The following is a 21172-nucleotide window of genomic DNA, read 5'->3' as shown; positions in this document are numbered from 1 at the left end:
AGATTGTAAACAATTAGCCCTTCCCTTTTAAGTAGTTAGTTTAATCGATCTACTGTTACTTAATTATTCTATATTTTATGCATTATATTATTGTTTATTTACTTATTTCATGAAATGAGATCTGGTGCATTTTATGCTTTGCTGCTTTTTGACGAAACAAGAAAGATCTTTTGAGAGCACAAGATGCGAATGTCATTTTAAAACCCAACAATTCAATGATATTCTTAAGATATGAGGAATTTAAAAAACTTTTAAAATAACATAAAATATAAAAGCTGAAGCATCTAGGATAAGAAGGGAAAATGAGACTACAAAATGTAACATCCCCATTAACTTACCCCTTTTCAGTTCTGAACTATTAGTATTCAAAAATCTGGAATAAATTGATAGAAATTGTGGCAGAACTCACAAACATTAGTAATCACACTGAGTATACATTGCTGTTGTAACCCCTTTGAACAGGGAGGCTCCATTTTCCAGAAGATGAATGTGGAGTTCTATTTCCATTAGTACCATTATACAAAGGTTAAAGGATAATTACTTAATTAATGTATGTGAAATCTGACACACTATCACTGATGAACTCTAATGATGTCTGCTAATGGCTTTTCCACTTTAGTTTGGCACCAGATAAAACAAATCCTTTATTGTTAAAATACTTAGTAATGTGTTTTTTTTCTGTTCAATACTTCCTCAATTATTAGATGTTTTGAATCCACTTAGATAAAAGTACATAGAATGAACCACCTCTCTCAGGAATTCTCTCACTTCTGGAGCCTGTAAAAAGAGCTTGTAGTGACAAGCAAAAATAAACAGCAAGAATTGGAATATTAAGTGACATCAGTCCATATCTAGCCCTTAATAAACATTTCATGCCCCTACTTTCTATAAACTGAAAAATGTATGTTATGTCTATAACAGTTCTACAACCACTAACTCATGTGCCAGCATAAGATGATACTGTGACCCACTGGCAAACAAGTGTTCTAACATTAGTCTGTATTGAGGCAGTCTGGCATGGCAGGGTGTGGGAGGAGAGGTTTTCTGTTGTGGAAAACGTCTTCTTGTCTTCGAGTTGCATAGGCTGGGTTGGAGAATCACATCTTCAAAGCTACAAAACTGTTGTTGCAGAGATAAGCAGCAGTGCAACAGTGATGTACAGGAATGGAGCAGAGAATTGTAATTAAAAACGAAAAGTTTCAGATTATATGAATTAATGATTATTGCAAACAGAATCTTCTTATTTGATAGTAAGATGGAGAACATGTTAGAACTCAGGTAATCTAGGGCGGCACGGTGGCACAGTGGTTAGAACTGCTGCCTCACAGCGCCAGAGACCTGGGTTCAATTCCCGCCTCAGGCGACTGACTGTGTGGAGTTTGCACATTCTCCCCGTGTCTGCGTGGGTTTCCTCCGGGTGCTCCGGTTTCCTCCCACAGTCCAAAGATGTGCAGGTCAGGTGAATTGGCCAGGCTAAATTGCCCGTAGTATTAGGTAAGGGGTAAATGTAGGGGTAGGGGTGGGTTGCGCTTCGGCGGGGCGGTGTGGACTTGTTGGGCCGTAGGGCCTGTTTCCACACTGTAAGTAATCTAATCTAATCTAATCTAACTTGTAAACATGACCCATTTACCTTGGTTCGAACCATAAGCCTACTAAATGGAGCTCAAAAGCCCAGTAATAAAAATAAATTGACATTGAAAGCCAAACAAGAATGAAGATGATATTTACTAGTAACTCTGTTCAAGGTTTGATCTAAAAATGAAATAATCAAATCTAAGTTGTTTCATTTGTTTTATGCTGTTTGTATGCATAATTTTCTATCACTCATCTGAAAGTGGTTTCTTTCAATTCTTTTCTAGCCTCTATAGTAATGCAGAAGTGGTGGTGCCATATGAATCCTTGCCTAAAGGGTGAGGAATGCAAAGTTCTTCCAGATCTTTCGGGATGGTCCTGCAGCAGTGGCAACAAGGTCAAAACCACAAAGGCAAGTAAATTGAATTAGCAGCCAGTCTGACTGTACACTGATTTTAAGTAAGAAGTTATCAAACAATTTTCCTGAAGGTTATTTTTATTACAAAATAATAAAAAGCTGTCACTTTCTATCTGCTAGAAATTGCAACATTAAGCGTCAGAATGTTCATTGCTATATTTGTTAACTATGAATAATTTACACAGACCTGCTTATGATATTGCTGAAGAAAACTGTATGACCTATGCAAGCATTAGTTTCAATAAAATAGTTGCACTGATCAAAATAAATTTATAATTTGGAAAGTTTATGCAACTATGTGAATAGCAACAGCCAATATTTAATTGAAATTTTGCACCAAGTGTACAATAATTTTCATGGCAAAGTAAAATATATTATAATTGCTTAAATGGTCGATGTTGGAAATTAATCTATCCCTAAAGTGAAGTGAATCTCCTTTATGTCAAGTAGGAATTGTTTACGAAATGTAGAAGAGTACATTTGCGGTCATTATCCTGTCAAGAGCTGGACTGCTACCATTGGAATTCAGCTCGGTTTTATTCTTTATAAAATAGTTATTGTGGGCTTTATTGATTCTGTTCATCTTTATTTATTATCATTTATTATACATATTTAACAATATAATTAGTGCTCATTTGAATACTATATAAATCATTGTATGTCTATTTTAGAATTGTTATAGGACATAGAAGCTACTTGGCAATATGAAAGTGACGAGTGTTTTCAGCATTATAACTATTAATGAAAATTTGGAATTTTGTACCTTTATTCCTCAATTGAGTGAGGAATCAGTGAATCAGTTTATGCAGTGAAATCAATCCATCTTGGACACAATTTGCATGCCATTAAAATTAATTTTGTTTTTGATATTGATGTTATTTGAAAATATGTGTTGACCACATACATTTTTGTGATCACATCTTGAAAGCTAATACTCAATATTGGAAAATAAATGGAGTTTTTTTTAATGTACATCTGTGGTGAGTGGTGGCTAATGATCTTTGTGGTACATGATAATGTCTCACCATAACAGCTTGTACCATGCCCCCTTACTTTTGACAAAGTCCAAGAAAAAATGAAGTAATCTGCTTGTTTTGTGTAGTCCGTTTGATGAAGGAGCAAGAGGATGCAAAATTGACAACATCAGAAGTTATCTATCAATAGTTGGGTTGTGCTCTGATGTCGGTTCTTCAATTTTTAATACACGTTCAAGCTAGATTTATTAGTTACAACCATTGTTTACTATTAAACCATGATGATACGATTTTAGAGCAACATGTGCCAAGCTGCAGGGTCTAACATCTTATTAGAACACTAACACATGATTACTGAAGTTGCAGTGATACCACAACTTACCTCAAAGGACTTTATTGAACTCTCTGGTAACAGCCATCAAAAGGTGGAACCATCAGTGTCCTGCATTTACAGTTCATATTGCTTCTGTTTGTAGCATTGCTGGCATCTTACCAAGGCTGACGCTTTGCAAATATATTCAGCTAGAAGTGTTGAATGGATGATCAATCTTGGCTTCATCCTGAGCATCACAGATGCTGGTTCACAGCCAATTCAATTCACTCTGCATGATATTAAATGGTTGAAGGCACTGGATACAGCTCAGGTTATGGGCGCTGATAACATCCTGATTGTAGTTCTGAGGAGTCCAGAAGCAGCTGTTCACTTAGTGAAACTGTTCCAATACAACTACAATACTGGTATCTAATGAAAAATTGGCCACTTATATCCTACAGGTTGTTCTGCTATAATGAAGCAGTTGTGTTCCTCTGCAACCCTTTGTTATAGAAAATCGCACGATAGAAAACGCGCTAGAAAATCGCATTATAGAAGATCACTATACCCTTTCAGAAGGAAGTTATGCAAATATTGTCCACAATTTGTCAATCCTGTTATAGCTAATTCACATTGACAAAATATGCATTACAGCAGAACGACTGATATTCTTAAAAAGTAGAACAAACCCAATCAGACTCATCAGTCTCTTCTCAAGCATAACAAAGTGGTGGACGTTGTTGCTGACAGTGCTAAGAAGTGACACTTATCAATAAGCTGTTTGATGATTAGTTTGGGTTTCATTGGGCTAACTTTGCTCAGTCCTGTCTACAGCTTTAGCCCAAGCAGTGACCAAAGAGCTGAGTTCCAGCAGTGAGCTGGAACTTCTCAACCTTCCTCGCCAATTAAACACCATCCTTTTGCCAAACTTGACAGGGAGGGGATACAAGATTCCACCCTTTCATTTCAGATCGTGTTGAGAATATTATTTGTATGTTTATGTGGTCACAAAGCAAATCCATCACTTGGACTTGATCAGAACAGGATGGAGTTATTTGCTGCTGCCCACACTTCTGACGACAACGGTTTTTGAAGCGGAAGCTTTCGTCAGCATGTTGATTTATGTTTACAGAGCTTCCCAGTGGCGGCTATGCTGCTTCAAGGGAACAGTGATGGGAAGGTGAATTCAATTTCCGCAAGGTTCCTCTTTACATTTTTGGTGCCTCCTGCATGTCAATTACCTGCAGTCACTCACTTTCCCAACACCTCCCTGGCCTTTCCATCAAGATGACTAGAGATGGCTCCCCACCTCCACGTTTCACCTTCCCATCCTGTCATAAAACTCCAAACTTTCCTGTTCTGATACTTTGGGACTTGGAATCTGGGAACTGGGCACTAAGGAAACATTTCATAATTCTTAACAAACTGATACAATTTATTGAGAGAGAATGATTATGAGAAGGATGCACCATTTGTGGCTAACTAAGGATGTTAAAGATAATATCAAATTAAAAGTAAAAGCATACACCACTACGGAGAATAGTGCTGCAAATGAGAAGGTGATTGTTGAGAATAAAAGGCATGAATGAGAATGGGAATTTAAAAATGTCATGTTATTCTTATAATCGTTTTGGAAGAGGTTTTTTATTATTTGTGTTTATTAGTTTTGTATGTGGGCATCACTGGCTAGGCCAGTATTTATTGCGTATACCTAACTATCCAGAGGACAGTGAAGAGTCATCCACATTATTGAGAGTCTGGAGTCACATGTAACCAGACCAGAGAAGGCCAATAGGTTTTTGATATAGTTTGCTATTTTCATATTTGAGTAATACTCTACACTTATTGTTATGAATATGATCAGATCTCACCAACTGTTGTGTCAAGTCAGCATGACTGAAAGCCACATATCATGGAGGTTGGAGATATTTTCCAGTCACACCAGAAAGTTGGAAACTCTCTGTTTCCCCATCTCTGACTGTCAGGCACATGAAATCTCCTATGAATATCCAATGCCTCCTATGCTGCTATTAGAGGTGGCTCCTCTAATTTGCTCTACCCCTTGGTGTGCTAAACTATCTTCTGCAATAGGAAAGGAACCAATCCATGAGTGAGTGTAATAGTATATGGTCACCTGTTGGATGGCACTCATATGGTGAAGAGAACAGTTGGGCATGTATGAAATTATATCATATGACTGTGAGTTGTTGTGGTGGATGCACAAATGTGTATGTGAGAATTGAGAAGGGTTGGCACACCTACAAGATTAGCTATGTGACAAGTGGTATAATGGATTAATTGAGAAGCAAAATGAAGGGTTGTGGTGATGTGCACAGCATAATGTAGGTAGACAGGAAACAAATTGCTCACCTTTTCTGATCGGGTTAGCTCATTAAGTGGCTTCCAGTATTGTATCCAGAAGCGTAGTAGGACTTACAATCACAGCTTCTTTTTGTTTCTGCCAGAGGTTGCTTTCTTCCTCTCAGTGCTTGGGGAATAGTATACAGACAGAAGAAATAGGAGGAGATGTAGGCCATTCTACCCCTTGAGCCTGCTTAAGACTAAAATTGGGCCCTTGAAGACAGAAACAGGGGAATATATTATGGGGAACAAAGAAATGGCAGAAGAATTGAATTGGTACTTCAGATCTGTGTTCACTGGGGAAGTCACAAGCAATCTCCCTGAGATAACAGTGGCTGAAGGACCTGAACTTAAGGGAATTTATATTTGCCAGGAATTGGTGTTGGAGATACTGTTAGGTCTGAAGGTTGATAAGTCCCCGGGGCCTGATGGTCTACATCCCAGGGTACTGAAGGAGGTGGCTCGAGAAATCGTGGATGCGTTGGTGATTGTTTTCCAGATTTCGATAGATTCAGGATCAGTTCCTGCAGATTGGAGGGTGGCTAATATTGTACCACTTTTTAAGAAAGGTGGGAGAGAGAAAGCAGGAAATTATAGACCAGTTAGTCTGACCTCAGTGGTGGGAAAGATGCTGGAGTCCATTATAAAGGATGAAATTACGACACATCTGGATAGTAGTAACAGGATAGGTCAGAGTCAGCATGGATTTATGAAGGGGAAATCATGCTTGACTAATCTTCTGGAATTTTTTGACGATGTAACTCTGAAGATGGACGAGGGAGATCCAATAGATGTAGTGTACCTGGACTTTCAGAAAGCTTTTGATAAAGTCCCACATAGGAGGTTAGTGAGCAAAATTAGAGCGCATCTTATTGGGGGCAAAGTACTAACTTGGATTGAAAGTTGGTTGGCTGACAGGAAACAAAGTAGTGATAAACGGCTCCATTTCAGAATGGCAGGCAGTGACCAGTGGGGTACCGCAAGGATCAGTGCTGGGACCGCAGCTTTTTACAATATGTAAAAATTGTAAGAAGATGGTATTAGTAATAACATTAGCAAATTTGCTGATGATACTAAGCTGGGTGACAAGGTGAAATGTGAGGAGGATGTTAGGAGATTACAGGGTGACTTGGTCAGGTTAGGTGAGTGGTCAGATGCATGGCAGATGCAGTTTAATGTGGATAAATGTATGGTTACTCACTTTGGTGGCAAGAACAGGAAGGCAGATTACTACCTAAATGGAATCAATTTAGGTAAAGGGGCAGCACAAAGAGATCTGGGTGTTCTTGTACACTAGTCAATGAAAGTAAGCATGCAGGTACAGCAGGTAGTGAAGAAGGCTAATAGCATGTTGGCCTTCATAACATGAGGGATTGAGGATAGAAGCAAAGAGGTTCTTCTGCAGCCGTACAGGGCCCTGGTGAGACCACACCTGGAGTATTGTGTGCAGTTCTGGTCTCCAAATTTGAGGAAAGACATTCTGGTTATTGAGAAAGTGCAGTGTAGGTTCACAAGGTCAATTCCTGGAATGGCGGGACTACCTTACGCTGAAAGATTGGAGCGACTGGGCTTGTAAACCCTTGAGTTTAGAAGACTGAGAGGGGATCTGATTGAGACATATAAGATTATTAAAGGATTTGACACTCTGGAGGCAGGAAACATGTTTCCGCTGATGGGTGAGTGCCGAACCAGAGGACACAGCTTAAAAATACGGGGTAGACCATTTAGGACAGAGATGAGGAGAAACCTTTTCACCCAGAGAGTGGTGGCTGTGTGGAATGCGCTGCCCCAGTGGGCAGTGGAGGCCCAGTCTCTGGATACATTTAAGAAAGAGTTGGATAGAGCTCTCAAGGATAGTGGAATCAAGGGTTATGGAGATAAGGCAGGAACAGGATACTGATTAAGGATGATCAGCCATGATCATATTGAATGGTGGTGCAGGCTCGAAGGGCAGAATGGCCTACTCCTGCACCTATTGTCTATTGTCTATTGCTCTGATACCCACTAACAGTGTGGATGACCTAAGTATGTTTCAAATGCCGCATTCCCATCAGTCCCCTGTCTAACAAGAATCCCTCTGCTTTAAAAATATTTAATGGCCCCTCTTGCGCTATTCCTGAGGCAGAAAGTTCCAAAGTTGCACAACCTTCTGAGAGAAAGAAATGTCCCTCATCTCTGACCTCAAAGGGTGACATCTAACTTTCAAACAGTTTCCAATAGTTCTGAACTCACCCACAAGGGAAACATCCTGTCAACCCCCATATTGCCAAGACCACACAGGATCTTATACACTTCAATCAAGTCACACATCTTCCTTCTAAACTCCAGTGGAAACAAGCCCATCCTGTCCAACGTATCCTCATAAGTCAATCCATTCATTCCAACCACCGCTTTAGTAAATCTCCTCTGAACTGCCTCCAATGCATTTTCAACCTTCCTTAAATAAGGAATCAAAACTGCACCTTAAAGATGTTCTCTCACCACTGTCCTGTATAACTAAAACATTATGTTCACTTTATGTTCAGTTTCTCTCATGAAAAAATAGGATTTTGTCCTATTAGCCTTTTTGATTATGTGTGAACCTTTGGGGGACTGGAATACAAATCACTTAATATTTCCTTTTTAAATTCCTGTGGAAACTCTTGCCATCCATTGTTACATTTCTGGCTAGTTTCCCTGTGTCACCTAATTTCACGCTCCTGATTAACCTTTTAGCCATTTCATGCTGGTCTTTATATTCTGACCAATCACATGGCCTGCCACTCATAGGAGTAGAGTTAAAAAAAAATCATACAACACAAGATTATAGTCCGACTGGTTTATTTGGAAGCACTGGCTTTCAGAGCGCTGCTCCTTCATTGACCACCTGATGAAGATTCAGAGCTCCGAAAGCTAGTGTTCCAAATATACCTGTTGGACTATAACCTGGTATTGTGTGATTTTTAACTTTGTTATCCCCAGTCCAACATCGGCACCTCCAAATCATGACTCATAGGAATGTTCTTATTCTGAATATTTTGATGAAACCACTTAAATATTTACCACTGTGGCGCTATTGATTTGTCCCTTGCTCTTTCATACCACTTCCTTTCAGCTAGCTCAGCTCTCATGTCCCAGTTGTTCCTTTATTTAGGTTTAAAATACAGTCTTAGATCCTATTTTCTTCCTTTCAGACTGAATAAAAAATTCAATCATGTTGAGGTCACTGCTACCTAGAGGTGCCTTTACTTTGAGGTCATCCATTAATGCTGTCATGTTGCACAGTACCAGTAAAAATAGCCTGTCCTCTGGTCAGTTCCAGAACTTGTTGCTGTAAGAAAATGTCTATGTATTCTGGATAAGACTTTTTATTCATGCCATTCCTGCCAATCTGGTATTTGCAGGTCATAGGCATTTCTCTCCAGCACCTCAATAGAATATCAGAGGAAGAATCCAGGAAACAAGTGTGGCCTTAGAATGCCTCAACACCATTCTTTAACTTTCCCCCTTTCTTCTTGTCAATTCCACTTGCTGCAAAATGCATCTTTACATTGCCTCCTCTTTAAGATAATATCATGTGGGCCCTCATCATGCCTGCTGCTGCGAATTGAATCGCAAACCAGATGTAAAATTAGAATGAGCTGACTGCTTTAAAATAAAACCACTGACAGACGCATTGAGTACCTCCAGATTTCTCACACAATGTCAGATTCCATTCATCTCCCAAGTAACTTTCTAGTCTTTAAATATTTTAAAAACTGTGTCCTAAAGTAAGAAAAAGCTGATTGAAACATTGATCCAAAATATCCAAAGCATGATGTTTGAAATTTAGCCCAATCATTTGTTGTATGATTGTGTCTATTAATCATCCCTGTGATTACCTGAAAGTACATTTAAACACCTGCAATACCAAAAATATGCTCAAAACATTCAAGAAAATATTGAACGCAACTGGAGTTTTTATGGATGAAGCTAGTCATCTATAAAAACAGATAAAGCTAGTCTTATTCTCTACCTTTGACTGCTAGTAATAAATATTAACTCTCCTGCTCCTCGGATGCTGCCTGACCAGCTTTGCATTTCCAGCACCACACTCTTCGACACTAAATTCATTTCAATACCGAAGATGAACATTGTAAATGTATGCTCCAAGTAATGTACTATGACAAGCTATGACTGTTTAAAAAAACTAAGAGAGAAATTAAACTAATTGGATTGATAAATGTGAGGTACTCCTTCAGAAATAATTAAGGTACATCAAAATACCCTTTTGTTCTCATAGAATAAGTAGAGGGGACAGTTTCCAATCGAGGGAGTGATTCAGCAGTGAGAAAGGTCAATAAGAAAAGACAATTCTGCAGTCTCAATTCAGAATGATTCATTTTTAAAGCAGTGAGGAAGTAATCACACCATGCTGTTCAAGTAAGATACTCTCCTAAGGTGTGATTGAGGTATATTATTCAAAACTGAAGGGTAGTGAAAGGACTATCTGCCTTAAATGAAAAGTGCTTGATCATACCAGAGCCTATCTTCAGCTTAGTCTAATTAGAAATAAATTGCAAGTTATGAATAAGTTAGACCATGTTCTTAAGCTGTAGCCTTTTATATTCAAGTGTAGCATCAGTCAGCTGAAAACACAAGGGAATAAGTTTTTTCTTATCCTTTGCCAGGTAGCTCATGATTTTCTGTGTCTTGAGCCATAATACTAATTTGAAAGACTCATAGGCTATGGAATTGCCCACAAGCTATGGTTAATCTGTTTCTGAAAATATTCAGTGCACAGAATATTAATGCACAAATTGTCAATCACATTATCTACTATAGTTGAATGTGTACATTCTAATGATTATTGCATGTTGTTTTGTATGGAATCTTATAATAAGATGAATTGCCTTTAGCAATTCAACACGCGCTCTGTTGAAAAACTCTGGAATGGGGATGAAAAGCACAAGAGATTGCAAGCATTGACCTTCATTCCCTCAAGAAATCTCATCAAGATGAATTCAGTACTCCAATCAGAACTATAGAAGCTTTCACTTTGCACAGTTTGACTTCTGGTCCAATAGTACCCTGAAAATGTACGATAGAAGTTCTGATATTTTTGCTGTTTTTAAGATTTCAGCTTTGATTCAGTGATAGCTACTTTGACTCTGAGTCAGAAGGTTGTCAGTTCAAGTCTCGCTGCATTAACTGGGCTGGCACATTAGTAGAGTACAGACGATATGCTGTCCTCCTAATGATGTTGACCTTTGGATGAGATGTTAAACTAAGACACAGAACACAATCTTCTCAGCCCGTGGGAGACCTGGAAATTAAATGCATTGTCAATGTGTCAGATACCCACTGCCTTCCCCTCTGCTCAAGCAAATTTCTCGGCTAAAAGGACCAAGGGTGACCTTCTGACCCTATCTCCAAAAACCCTCAGTTGATCAATTCATGCTGTTAAAGGGACTGCACCTGTCTGGCTTGTAAATATCTCTGTACTGGGTTTGATAAATAATAGGTAGCTTGTCAATTTGATTAGGAGGCTTGATTTCCAAGAATATTTGCTTGATGGAAGAAGTCACAGATATGAGCAAGGAGGGTAGTGACTGACAGCCAGCCCCTGTCCTTGTTTCTGATGCCATGACCTCCTGTCGACTACTGTCATGCCAAACAACATACACAGAAACCTCAATTATCCTCAGTTGATGAGTCTGCTATTTAAACAAACTAATCTTTGCATTCCGCAAATTACAGGTTAAACAGAGAAGAACTAAACCCTTACCAACACAAAATGATATATGAAATCCCAGCATTAAGCAAGGTCCTGAGCAGCTTCTATGATCACAAGAGCATTTGTCAGTTTCCGTGAACTCAGTGTCATGACGGAATGACAGAAGCGCCACCTCATGCATGTGTTTACCTTCTTGGCCATTGTCTTCATGTAGTTTTAAAAAGGTGTGAAACATCTACAGGCTGATGTTCACAGAGAACTTATAAAAGAACAGGGTAGGTTGACATGCCAATCACTTGTGCTCCCTTATCTCAGAAAGACAGAAGCACCATCTCATGCATGCATTTCATGAATGGCCTGGTAAAGTGACGGGAATACCCTGTAAAGCACTTGCTTTTGCAAAGGGCTGTGTAACTAACCCTTACCTAAAAAAAAAATCCAGTTGCTCATGCTTGAGGTGCTTGTGTTTCTTTGTTTTTGCCAGTGTTTTCACATGTTCTTCAGTACAGGTATTTCGAATACACTTACCTCTTTAATGTAATGTTTTTGCGGGACCTCGAGGCCTTCTTTGGATAATCCGAAATTCGGATAATTGATATTCAGATAATCGAGGTTCCTCTGTATACCTTTGTCCTTGGCCCATCCTCCATTTTAGGAGTCTAGGATACAGTACCAGCAGCAGCCATATCCTCTTCCACAGCGCTACTAAGTGCTGTGGCCAGGAATTCCTATCCTCGGGTCCCCAGCTCGGAGGAAGGAAGGCCTGCGGTTTCTACTTAAGTGCCTGACTGATACAAGTTACAGCAGCCCTTGCTTCTAATGGTCAGTGTAGATGTCTTGGTGCTTTATCAGGCAACATGCCAGTCATCCAGCTAAGAAAGAAGATTCCACCCAATGTCTGTGCTCTTACCTAAATTAAAAGATTGTTTGGCAACCTTTGTTAAAAATTAAAAGTCACACAATGCCAGGTTATTGTCCAACAGGTTTATTTGGAAGCACTAGTTTTCTAAGGCTGCTTCTTCATCAGATAGCTGTGGAGCAGGACTATAAGACACATGATTACAGGTTACAGTGTCATGTGGCTGAAATATATTAAACAAACTTTCATTAAATCTTTCATCTTTTAGAATGGTTTTGCTAGTTTCAGTTTGTTAAATGTAAATCCTAGAACTCCTTTTAAGTCACATTCTCAAGATAACAAAATGTGTTATCCCAGCTCAGACAATGCATTAAAGGTGTGAGGTTAAAGTCTGTCTGTGTCCTAATCTTGAGTTAGACTGGTTCTATTTCTATAGCAGGAGTTGCAGAATCTGACATGGATTGACTGTAGGTTATGCATTTTTTGAGCAAAATAAAATATAATTCTGCAAATACAATTTCACTCCATAAATTTATACGTGTTCGCGTGCAGGAGAGTCAGAGTGACTGCATGTGAGAGAGAGAGTGTGTGTGTGTGTATCAGCCTCTGCTCGGCCACATTGTGTTGTTGCTTGTCCTGGAGTCTGCCTCTGTTAAAAATGTAAGGGAATTCATCCCTTAAGAATTCTTAAGAGTTTCTCACTCTCCTTTAGATGTCTTTTCCACTGAAGATTCTAGCACCGGCACATCTTTTAAAAACCTGCACAGAAATTCATGAAGATAGCAGTGGAGACACTTGGTCTGAAAAATCAGGCCACCTTTTACAAAGTGAGTGCCCTATGTTCTGTGATGCAAGTGTCCAGGAGCACAGACAGCCAATTTGCCAGCTTTTGTCAAAGGATAAGTGTGAAAGGTCAGTGTGGTGTTTTGGTGCCAGGTGGATGAGTGTGGTCATCCAGGTGGGTAAAGTCAGCAGCATACCAGGTGTGTGGGAATTCAAGTAAATGCCTAGAGTAGTGTTATGTGGGAGCAAGGTATTTGGGTCAGGCTAGTAGGGGGAAAGGGGGTGAGCGGAGTGCAGGGTCAAGCTGTGAGGTAAGGGGAAGTGGATTCAAGTTGGATCAAGAATGGTTGTCTGGCGAGGAAGTGGTTGTAAGAAGTTGCTGTAAAGGGGGAGGATGTGTTGTGAGTCAGGCTGAAGAGTTACCCTGGAGTTAGAGAGTGTTCTAAATCCCCAAACTTTTCCTGGATTGCTATTGAGCTGAAGTGAATCAGAACGTTCAAATTCTTCTACTTTAAAAGGATTCTTTTGGAGGGTTTTCAATGCAGGATTTTTTTTCACTTGTGAGACATGGGTGTCACTTGCTGGCCAGCTTTTATTGTCTGTCCGTAGTTGCCCTTGAGAAGGTGGTGGTGAGCTGCCTTCTTGAACCAAACTGTAGTCTATGTGTTGTAGCTGGCTGCCTATTGGAAAATTCAATTTTCTAAGCAATATCTCTGGAGTCAGCTGTGTTGTGGATTCTGTAGTGCTTGCCAATGTGAATCTCCTGTTTTTGCTGCAGAAACAACTCTTTGGCCATTGAAATATCTGTCCTAGCCCTTGTTGCTAGAAAATGATTGCCGAGTTACCTACATCTGAACTGTGAGCACATTTCACAATTAATTAATTAACTGACTGTGAAGCAATTTTGGACATCCTGAGTTTGCAAAAGTGCAAAATTAGACAATATATAAAGTATGTTCTGGGTGGACTGCTACTTTGAATGAGAAAAGTGCTTTTGGGAATGAGTTCTTAATAAAGATCTTTTGTTGCTAGTAGAATGTGAGGTGAAGAGACCCGACAAATTGCACTGTTGAATACTCTCCTTCATGGCCCAAGCAGTCATAACCATAGAATGAGCTTTGGTGAATGGTATCATCAATATTGATAGAATTAGATGACTGTATTTGCTGAAGTTCGATCATATCAGTCATGGGATATCTCTGCATACGTTTCTCAGGGTAGTATCCTAGAGTCAACCATCTTCACCTTCTCCATCAATGACCTTTCCTTCATCATAATGTCAGAAGTCGGGATGCTCACTGAAGATTGCATGGTGTTCAGCACCATTTGTATCTCCTATGTTACTGAAGCAACCATATCTAACTGCAGCAAGACCTAGACAATATAAATGCTTGGGCTTACATTGAACTTGCCCTCAAATTTTCTTTCTGGCTAAATTACATTTGTGCCAAAACAATGATCACCCCATGAAATTCAATGGCATTACCATAACTGAAATGTACATTACTAACATCCATTGATCAAAAACTAAACTGGAACTACCATATCACAGCCAAGGGTACAAGTTGTTGTACAGAAACCAGGGATTCTGTGGGGAGCAGCTCTTCCTCCCCAAAGATTGTCTAGCATCTACAAGGCACAAGCCAGGAGTGAGGTAGAATGAAAGAGTCAACTCCAGCAATGCTGAAGAAGAAAGCTTGACTCATACTTAGTGTACCACCTTAAAGATTCATTCTCTGCAGCATTAATGCATAACAGTCATGCATAACCTGTCTAATTTGCACTGCAGTATCTCACCAGTGCCACTTCAACAGCACCTTCCAAAGCTGAGACCCCCATCACCAAGAAGGGTAAGCATAACAGTGGCACGAAAATACCACCTGCAAGTGCTGCTCCAAGGCACACACCATCTTGATTGGGAATTATATTACTATTCCTCATTGTCACTTGGTCAAAGTGTTGGAACTGCCCTCCCAACACCACTTTGTGCCTATCTACAGCACATAGATTCAAAGTTTTAAGAAAGGATTTCACTGTTACCTCCTTGTGAAGAATTAGGGATGGGCAGAAAATGTTGGCCTAGCCAATGACAACCACACTCCATGAATCAATAAGTAAAATCTCATGTATTTCCACAAAACTGGCATGTTGCCATGTTGTTCTCCTTAAATAGCAAAAAATAGTTTAGGTATCTTATTGAAAACAGAAGGGTGTTGATCTGTAACAGTGATGATATAAGGAGTTACAGCATATGAAAAAAGACAAAGGCTGTAGCTTTGCACAATAGTGCATCACCATGTTGTTATTACTTTGGTCTGAACAGCATGATAGAAATGTGTATTCAGGAGGGAAACTCGAAAACTCTTCTCTGTTGTAACTCTGTGTTAAGGCATTTTATTTCAACTGAGAAATATAAACTCAAGTAGGAGCAAATTACTGCAGATGCTAGAATCTGTTCTGAGAACAAAAAATGCTGGAGATCACAGTGGGACTGGCAGCATCCATGGAGAGAGAGCAAGGTAGTGTTTTGAGTCTAGGTGAAGAGCCATCTAGACTTATTGTTACCTTGCTTTCTCTCCATGGTTGCTGCCTGATCCGCTGTGATCCCCAGCATTTTTTTGCTTTCACTATAAACTTAAGTACCTGAGTAGAATCCCAAATTCAGGGGATGTTTGTTCATTTGACATTTGGACCATTTGATAATTGCCAAGGCCTGGCATTGGTCAGGTTAAGATCATAAAAGGTAAGTTAAGTGAATGATCCTATTCTTCAATCTCTGATCTTAAAGAAATTAGAGCAAAAATTGTAGGTTTGGACAAGAAATGTTCAATAGAATTACATAGATGGTAAATGATATAATGTTTAAATAAAAAAAAGTATTGGCTGCCTTCAAATAGTGACTGTAACCTTCTCTCTGTGATGCAATAGGATATTCCCAGCTATTTCTTTAATTGGATTGAAAAATCTTAGGGGATAACACACAAATGGCATGTTTCAGAAGCAGCCATGGAAATCATTAGCACAAAGTCAACTTAGCATGAGATGAACGAGGCATAAGGTTTCTGAAAATGGTTTGATTCTGAAATACATTTCCCCTATTAATACAAAGGAAAACGGTAATATTACAATGAATCTTTGTGAATAAAACCATGGTATATCCTCAAATTTAAAGTAGTGATTGTTTACTGATCTTTGGCAATACCAATATTGAAACACATTATTAACTATTACAATGGTTAGAGCAACACTTATAGAAGAAACTATTCCTTATACATTACACCACACAAACTCACAAGACTTGATAAATAGTTGTAAAGAAGATGACAACACATCACTCAGCAGATAAAACACAACTGCACAATTGACCTCTGGAGAGTAAAATGTTAACTATATCTTTACTCTAAGAATAGTGCTATGTGATAATGATATCATATCACAGGGATCCATACTGTCCCAAGGAGAACTCCTTTGTTACCATTTGTTGTTATGCTTAATAAAGCCTGCTATTTTTCACTCACCTAAGTGCCGACCTGATCTTACTACATGTGGCACCAGTGTCCAGATTCATGGAATCAGAGTCAAGCAGCAAGAACTGCCTGAAGTGAAGCCTAGAAATACTACAGTGTTGCAAATAAAGGACAAAACTAGTAACCCAACTACCGTAAGTAGAGGAGAAACCTGAAGAGAAGCCAAGCAGCAACAGGAAGCAGTGGCTTAGATCAGGGCTCAACTAGGCACCGGATCACAATGTGAGAAAGCATGTACAATGCTGCTTGGGTAAAACCCTCAGCAAGAAACACAACAAGAACTAGAAAAATTGCTCACAGTGGGTAATATGTTCCTGCAGATCAGAGGTCTTGTCAGAAGTTGGTAACCACATGAGAAATAATCCATAGTACATTAAAAAAGGAAGGGAAAGGTAAGAAACATTTTGGTTACCGTAGTCCATATCGCAGATATACTAATGATGAAAAAAGCCTAGTCTTTACTAGATGCCCTAGACCATATGCAGGACCCTAACCAAACTATGTACTGGGTAAACTAATGCCCATGGCTTAGCAGATACCATACTGTTTCAGGCCTTAATGAAAAAGCCAGTCAAAGACCAAGTGAGTGTATGCATCTAACTGACATGGTAATACTGACACAAAATTGTTAAACATTATTTTCACTAGACAAGGCCTGTCAGAAGAGATTGCAATTGATAACAATGCCATTTTAGTCTTCACATCCTATTTCACTTCAAGGTACAACCCATTTAGATCAGGCAAAGTTTAATCCTAATAGACAGGAGTCAAGAGGAACCATTGATTCTTTTATAAAGATTTTAAAAATCTTGTAGATAATTGGCAATATGGATTCTTGAAAGATGACCTCATATGAGACCATATTGTGGTGAGGGTGCAGGATGAAACTGTGTCAGAATTTTTGCAGTCTAAAGAACACCTGACATTATCACAAGCGGTGAAGTTTGCCAAGCAAGCTGAATCTCACAACCAGGCAGTTTTTGTATAGCAGAGAAATTTTCTGGGGTCACCCCACCAAGTGTGTCTCAGTCTACTAGTTAATCAGAGGCTACCAAGTGCTGTGGAGACAGCAGCCAAAAGATGAAGAGAGCACTGCTCCTACCATTATATCTAATGCACATTTGGCAACACCAACGTAAGCACAAATCTTGAACAGCTAATGATATTGTATGCTGCACATGCCATGCAAAATACCATTTTCAGATGGTTTGCCAAAGTACCAAAGAAGGTTTCAGCCTTTAGCATGCAAATTTCAAAACAGACCACTCTAGTCTTTAGCTGCCCAAAAAATAGATGCTACTCATGGTCAAGAAACATTGTTATTATGGGAAGTGATACATTTACAAGACATTTCCAGGCTTGCGGAAAACATGGTCAATGGTGAGGAAACTAATTTTATATTAGATTCAATGACAAACATATCTATTCTTTCAGATTCAATGCAATAAAAAATGCATTAATTTCTCTAACATCAAGTTCAGGAACAAATCACAAAAACAGCATAAGGCTAGATGCAAACTATTCTTTGCTGCAATGGGGGAGTGATTATTGGTAATCTGTATATTATTCTGATCAGCAGTATTCTTTATTAAAGAGAGTTGCATGCGTAGCTTTGAACCTTCTGTATTTACCACTACAGCAATGATTGAAATTGACTCATTATACAATAAGCTAAGGAAAGACTAAGGAAAGACTATCCTTTAGATCAAAGGAAGATATTGCAGATCTTTCACTTGTCTTTGAAGGAAGACAAGAAGAAGCATGAACACAATGCACTAAGGGTGCAGGCTACTGGATGTAAAATATACTTATAGACCTCTGCTCTTCAGGAGAAAGTGGAAGAGCATGATAGGGCCATAGAAATCGATGACCTTTTGGATGAAGAAGTCCTGGATCTTTCTGTATTCTTCAAATATGGTAGCAATAATGATGATGACATCTCTACTGTTTCTTTTGACAAGTTCTACAAGCAACTAATAGAAGTACTCAAGGTTCCTTTCAGCAAAGCAATGGAGGCCTAAATTATAAAACACAAGAGCTGCCTTGGAAAATTTTAAAGTCACACCATCAAAAGGAGCTCAAACAGATCAAAGATAAATAAGAATTTAAAGACTACTGATTTATAAGCTCTGACATTAACAATCAAAAATACTAATAAAGCTTCAGAGACTGAAAAATAAAAGATTACAAAAGATTGTCAAAAGTCTTGTGCAAAGTCAACCAAGTTTTTCCACACAACTGACAGAACAAAAGAAATTGTTGATGTAGGAAAATACATCATTTTTAGTCCAATATGACTCATCTCTCGCCTCGAATGGTGCCAGACCTGCTGAGTTTCTTCAGAATTTTGTGTGTTTGTTTCATACATTTAGAGTCAGGTATGCATGGCTTGCTATCTTGAGAAAGAAAAACAATTAATTGTCTTTTTAGCAAAACTAATACAGGCATTTACAAAACTATGCCTAATGCCGACTCAAGGGCACTCTCCCTCTCCAAGATTGGTTCCAATACAGCATTCATGAATGCTTGCAGTCTAGGGATCATCTCACAAACAATACGCATTTTCAATGTCCCCTAAACCTAATCTCTTCTACTCCTGTTGCAGTAGCTCTATGATAATGAAGCACAAAACCTAAATCTGGAGAGCGTTAGGCCTCACTATTCAGTGACATGAATCTTTTTCCTAAATTTCTAAAAATAAGGTGTGTTCAATTTCTGGGTCCATAATGTTAATTTACAATTCAATTTACAGTGGTCAATTGAAATAAAATATCTAATTATAATTTAAGATGTGAAAACAACAATTTGCAGTACATAGTAGAGGATCTCTTAAATGAATTGTAAAGTTTTGAACAAGTGCTGTTACTCCATTTTTCCCTTTTCATGGCTGCCTTTCCAAGATTATTCTCAGGTAAACTGCTGGCATCATTAAAATCGTTTTTCATTCTTTGCTCCCATTTCACTCCTTTAACATAACTGAGGAAATAAACTGCTCATATTTTGGGTTTCTGACTGTGACTTTTCTGTTGAGACCCAGGTATTCAAGGTCATGACCTCCCTTAGTATTTTCTGAAGAGGCTACCTACCTCTCACAAAAAGATCAGCCAGGCTTGAGGGTGTAATTAGCCAACTTCTGTTCCCAATTTTATATTCACGTGTTCTCACTCCAAATAAAAAAACAATAGTTTGTGTAAGACATGTGCTAGTACAGTTTGCGTCAAGTAATTCACCTTCATGTTGAAGGTTTTAGCCTGGTTTTATTGGTGGTTACAGATAGATGAATCCTAGCATTTCCACACAGAAAACCATGTTAATGTATATAGGTTTTGACAATAATTTGTATTTGAATTGTGTGTTTGTCCTTTAACTGCACTGAACCTTTTGTGCTTGTTCCAAACTTAACAAGTGAGTCCCATTGGGATGAGTTTCTGCAGTGTGAACAGGCAATGTTGCCATTATAAGTGATGCTCAAGAGCAAATCCTTCATCACTGATGGCAAAGATTTCAGAACACACATTATTCTACTCTTTGTTCATGGACCTAATCCTTGACTCGTTTAATGTCTTCTATGTCAGTTTTTGACAGCAATCCACATCTGCCTCCACTACTACAGATCAAATCATCTTGATATATTGTGGGCCTTGTTGACTTTCTACACCACTTTTCATAGCTCTTCTGTCATTATTGATGTTATTGCTGCATTCAGATGAACTCAAATAAGTAGTAATTTGCATTCTCATAAGAGCTCTGGTCTCACTTAAAATGTGCTGTCCCTCCCTTATTTTGATCTCTGCTCATTAGCTTATTTTCTACTTGTTTCAGGATAGTGAGTGGCTCTTGAGAGACATCTTTAGTTCCTGATTGCTCTACTTGTAAAGCAATATCAAATATCTCTTTGAAGGAATTAATTTCTTTTCAGTTGCCAGCTGCCTACACAGAAGGTGGACTGTTGACATCGTGTTAACATATAATTGAGAAACAGTCTGTTCCATAAACAATATGATAGAAATTTAAATGAGTGAGCAATCATCCTGTTCTTATGTTCTGTTCTTATGCCAGTGTTATCTTGTTTAGATTGACTCGGAATAGTTACAGAACAGGAGGTCCAGTTCCACTCTGCTCCTGGAGCCTTAAACTGAAAGGTAGCCCTATCCAGAAATGTACTGTCCTCATAGCTTTCAGCTTCATGGATGCTCACTGTGATCTAAGCTGTAAAACCTGGAACTAGAGCTCTTCTATCTAATGACATTTCCAACAAGTATTGTCGAAGTAAAGCAAACTGTCCTGGAATCCCCACACACAGTACACAATGCACATTCCACAGTACTGACAATCCCTTAGGAAGAGTCAAGATTAGAGTGGGACGGCTACAAGATCTCTGTCAAAGTTACAAGGGAAGCAGAACAGAAAAGTTACAGTCAGAACCCCAAAATATGAGCAATTTATTTCCTCAGTTATGTTAAAGGAGTGAAATGGGAGAAAGAATGAAAAAAGATTCCTGATGAAGGGCTCCTGCCCGAAAGGTCAATTTTCCTGCTCCTTGGATGCTGCGTGCCCTGCTGTGCATTTCCAGCATCACTCTGATCTTGACTCTAATCTCCAGCATCTGCAGTCCTCACCTTCGTCTAGTTGATCCCTTAGAAAGCCATACTTCTATTTATTAGATAAAC

The 21172-nt window shown here is 38.9% G+C and overlaps 1 protein-coding gene across 5 annotated transcripts in view; it reads left to right on the top strand.

Moving 5' to 3' along the window:
• tafa4b (TAFA chemokine like family member 4b) overlaps window positions 1-21172 on the top strand; it is a 351844-nt gene that overhangs the window by 222425 nt on the left and 108247 nt on the right. For all 5 annotated transcript variants that reach the window (XM_072582514.1, XM_072582513.1, XM_072582511.1 and 2 more), the window contains exon 5: window positions 1860-1984. In XM_072582514.1, the coding sequence (XP_072438615.1) occupies window positions 1860-1984 (125 nt within the window). The remainder of the gene's footprint in view (window positions 1-1859; window positions 1985-21172) is intronic.

This window comes from Chiloscyllium punctatum, chromosome 12 (genome assembly GCF_047496795.1).
Source record: "Chiloscyllium punctatum isolate Juve2018m chromosome 12, sChiPun1.3, whole genome shotgun sequence".
NCBI classification, from domain to species: Eukaryota; Metazoa; Chordata; class Chondrichthyes; order Orectolobiformes; family Hemiscylliidae; genus Chiloscyllium; species Chiloscyllium punctatum.
The sequence above is the reverse complement of the archived record's forward strand: the minus strand, read 5'-3'. Positions and strand labels throughout refer to the sequence as shown.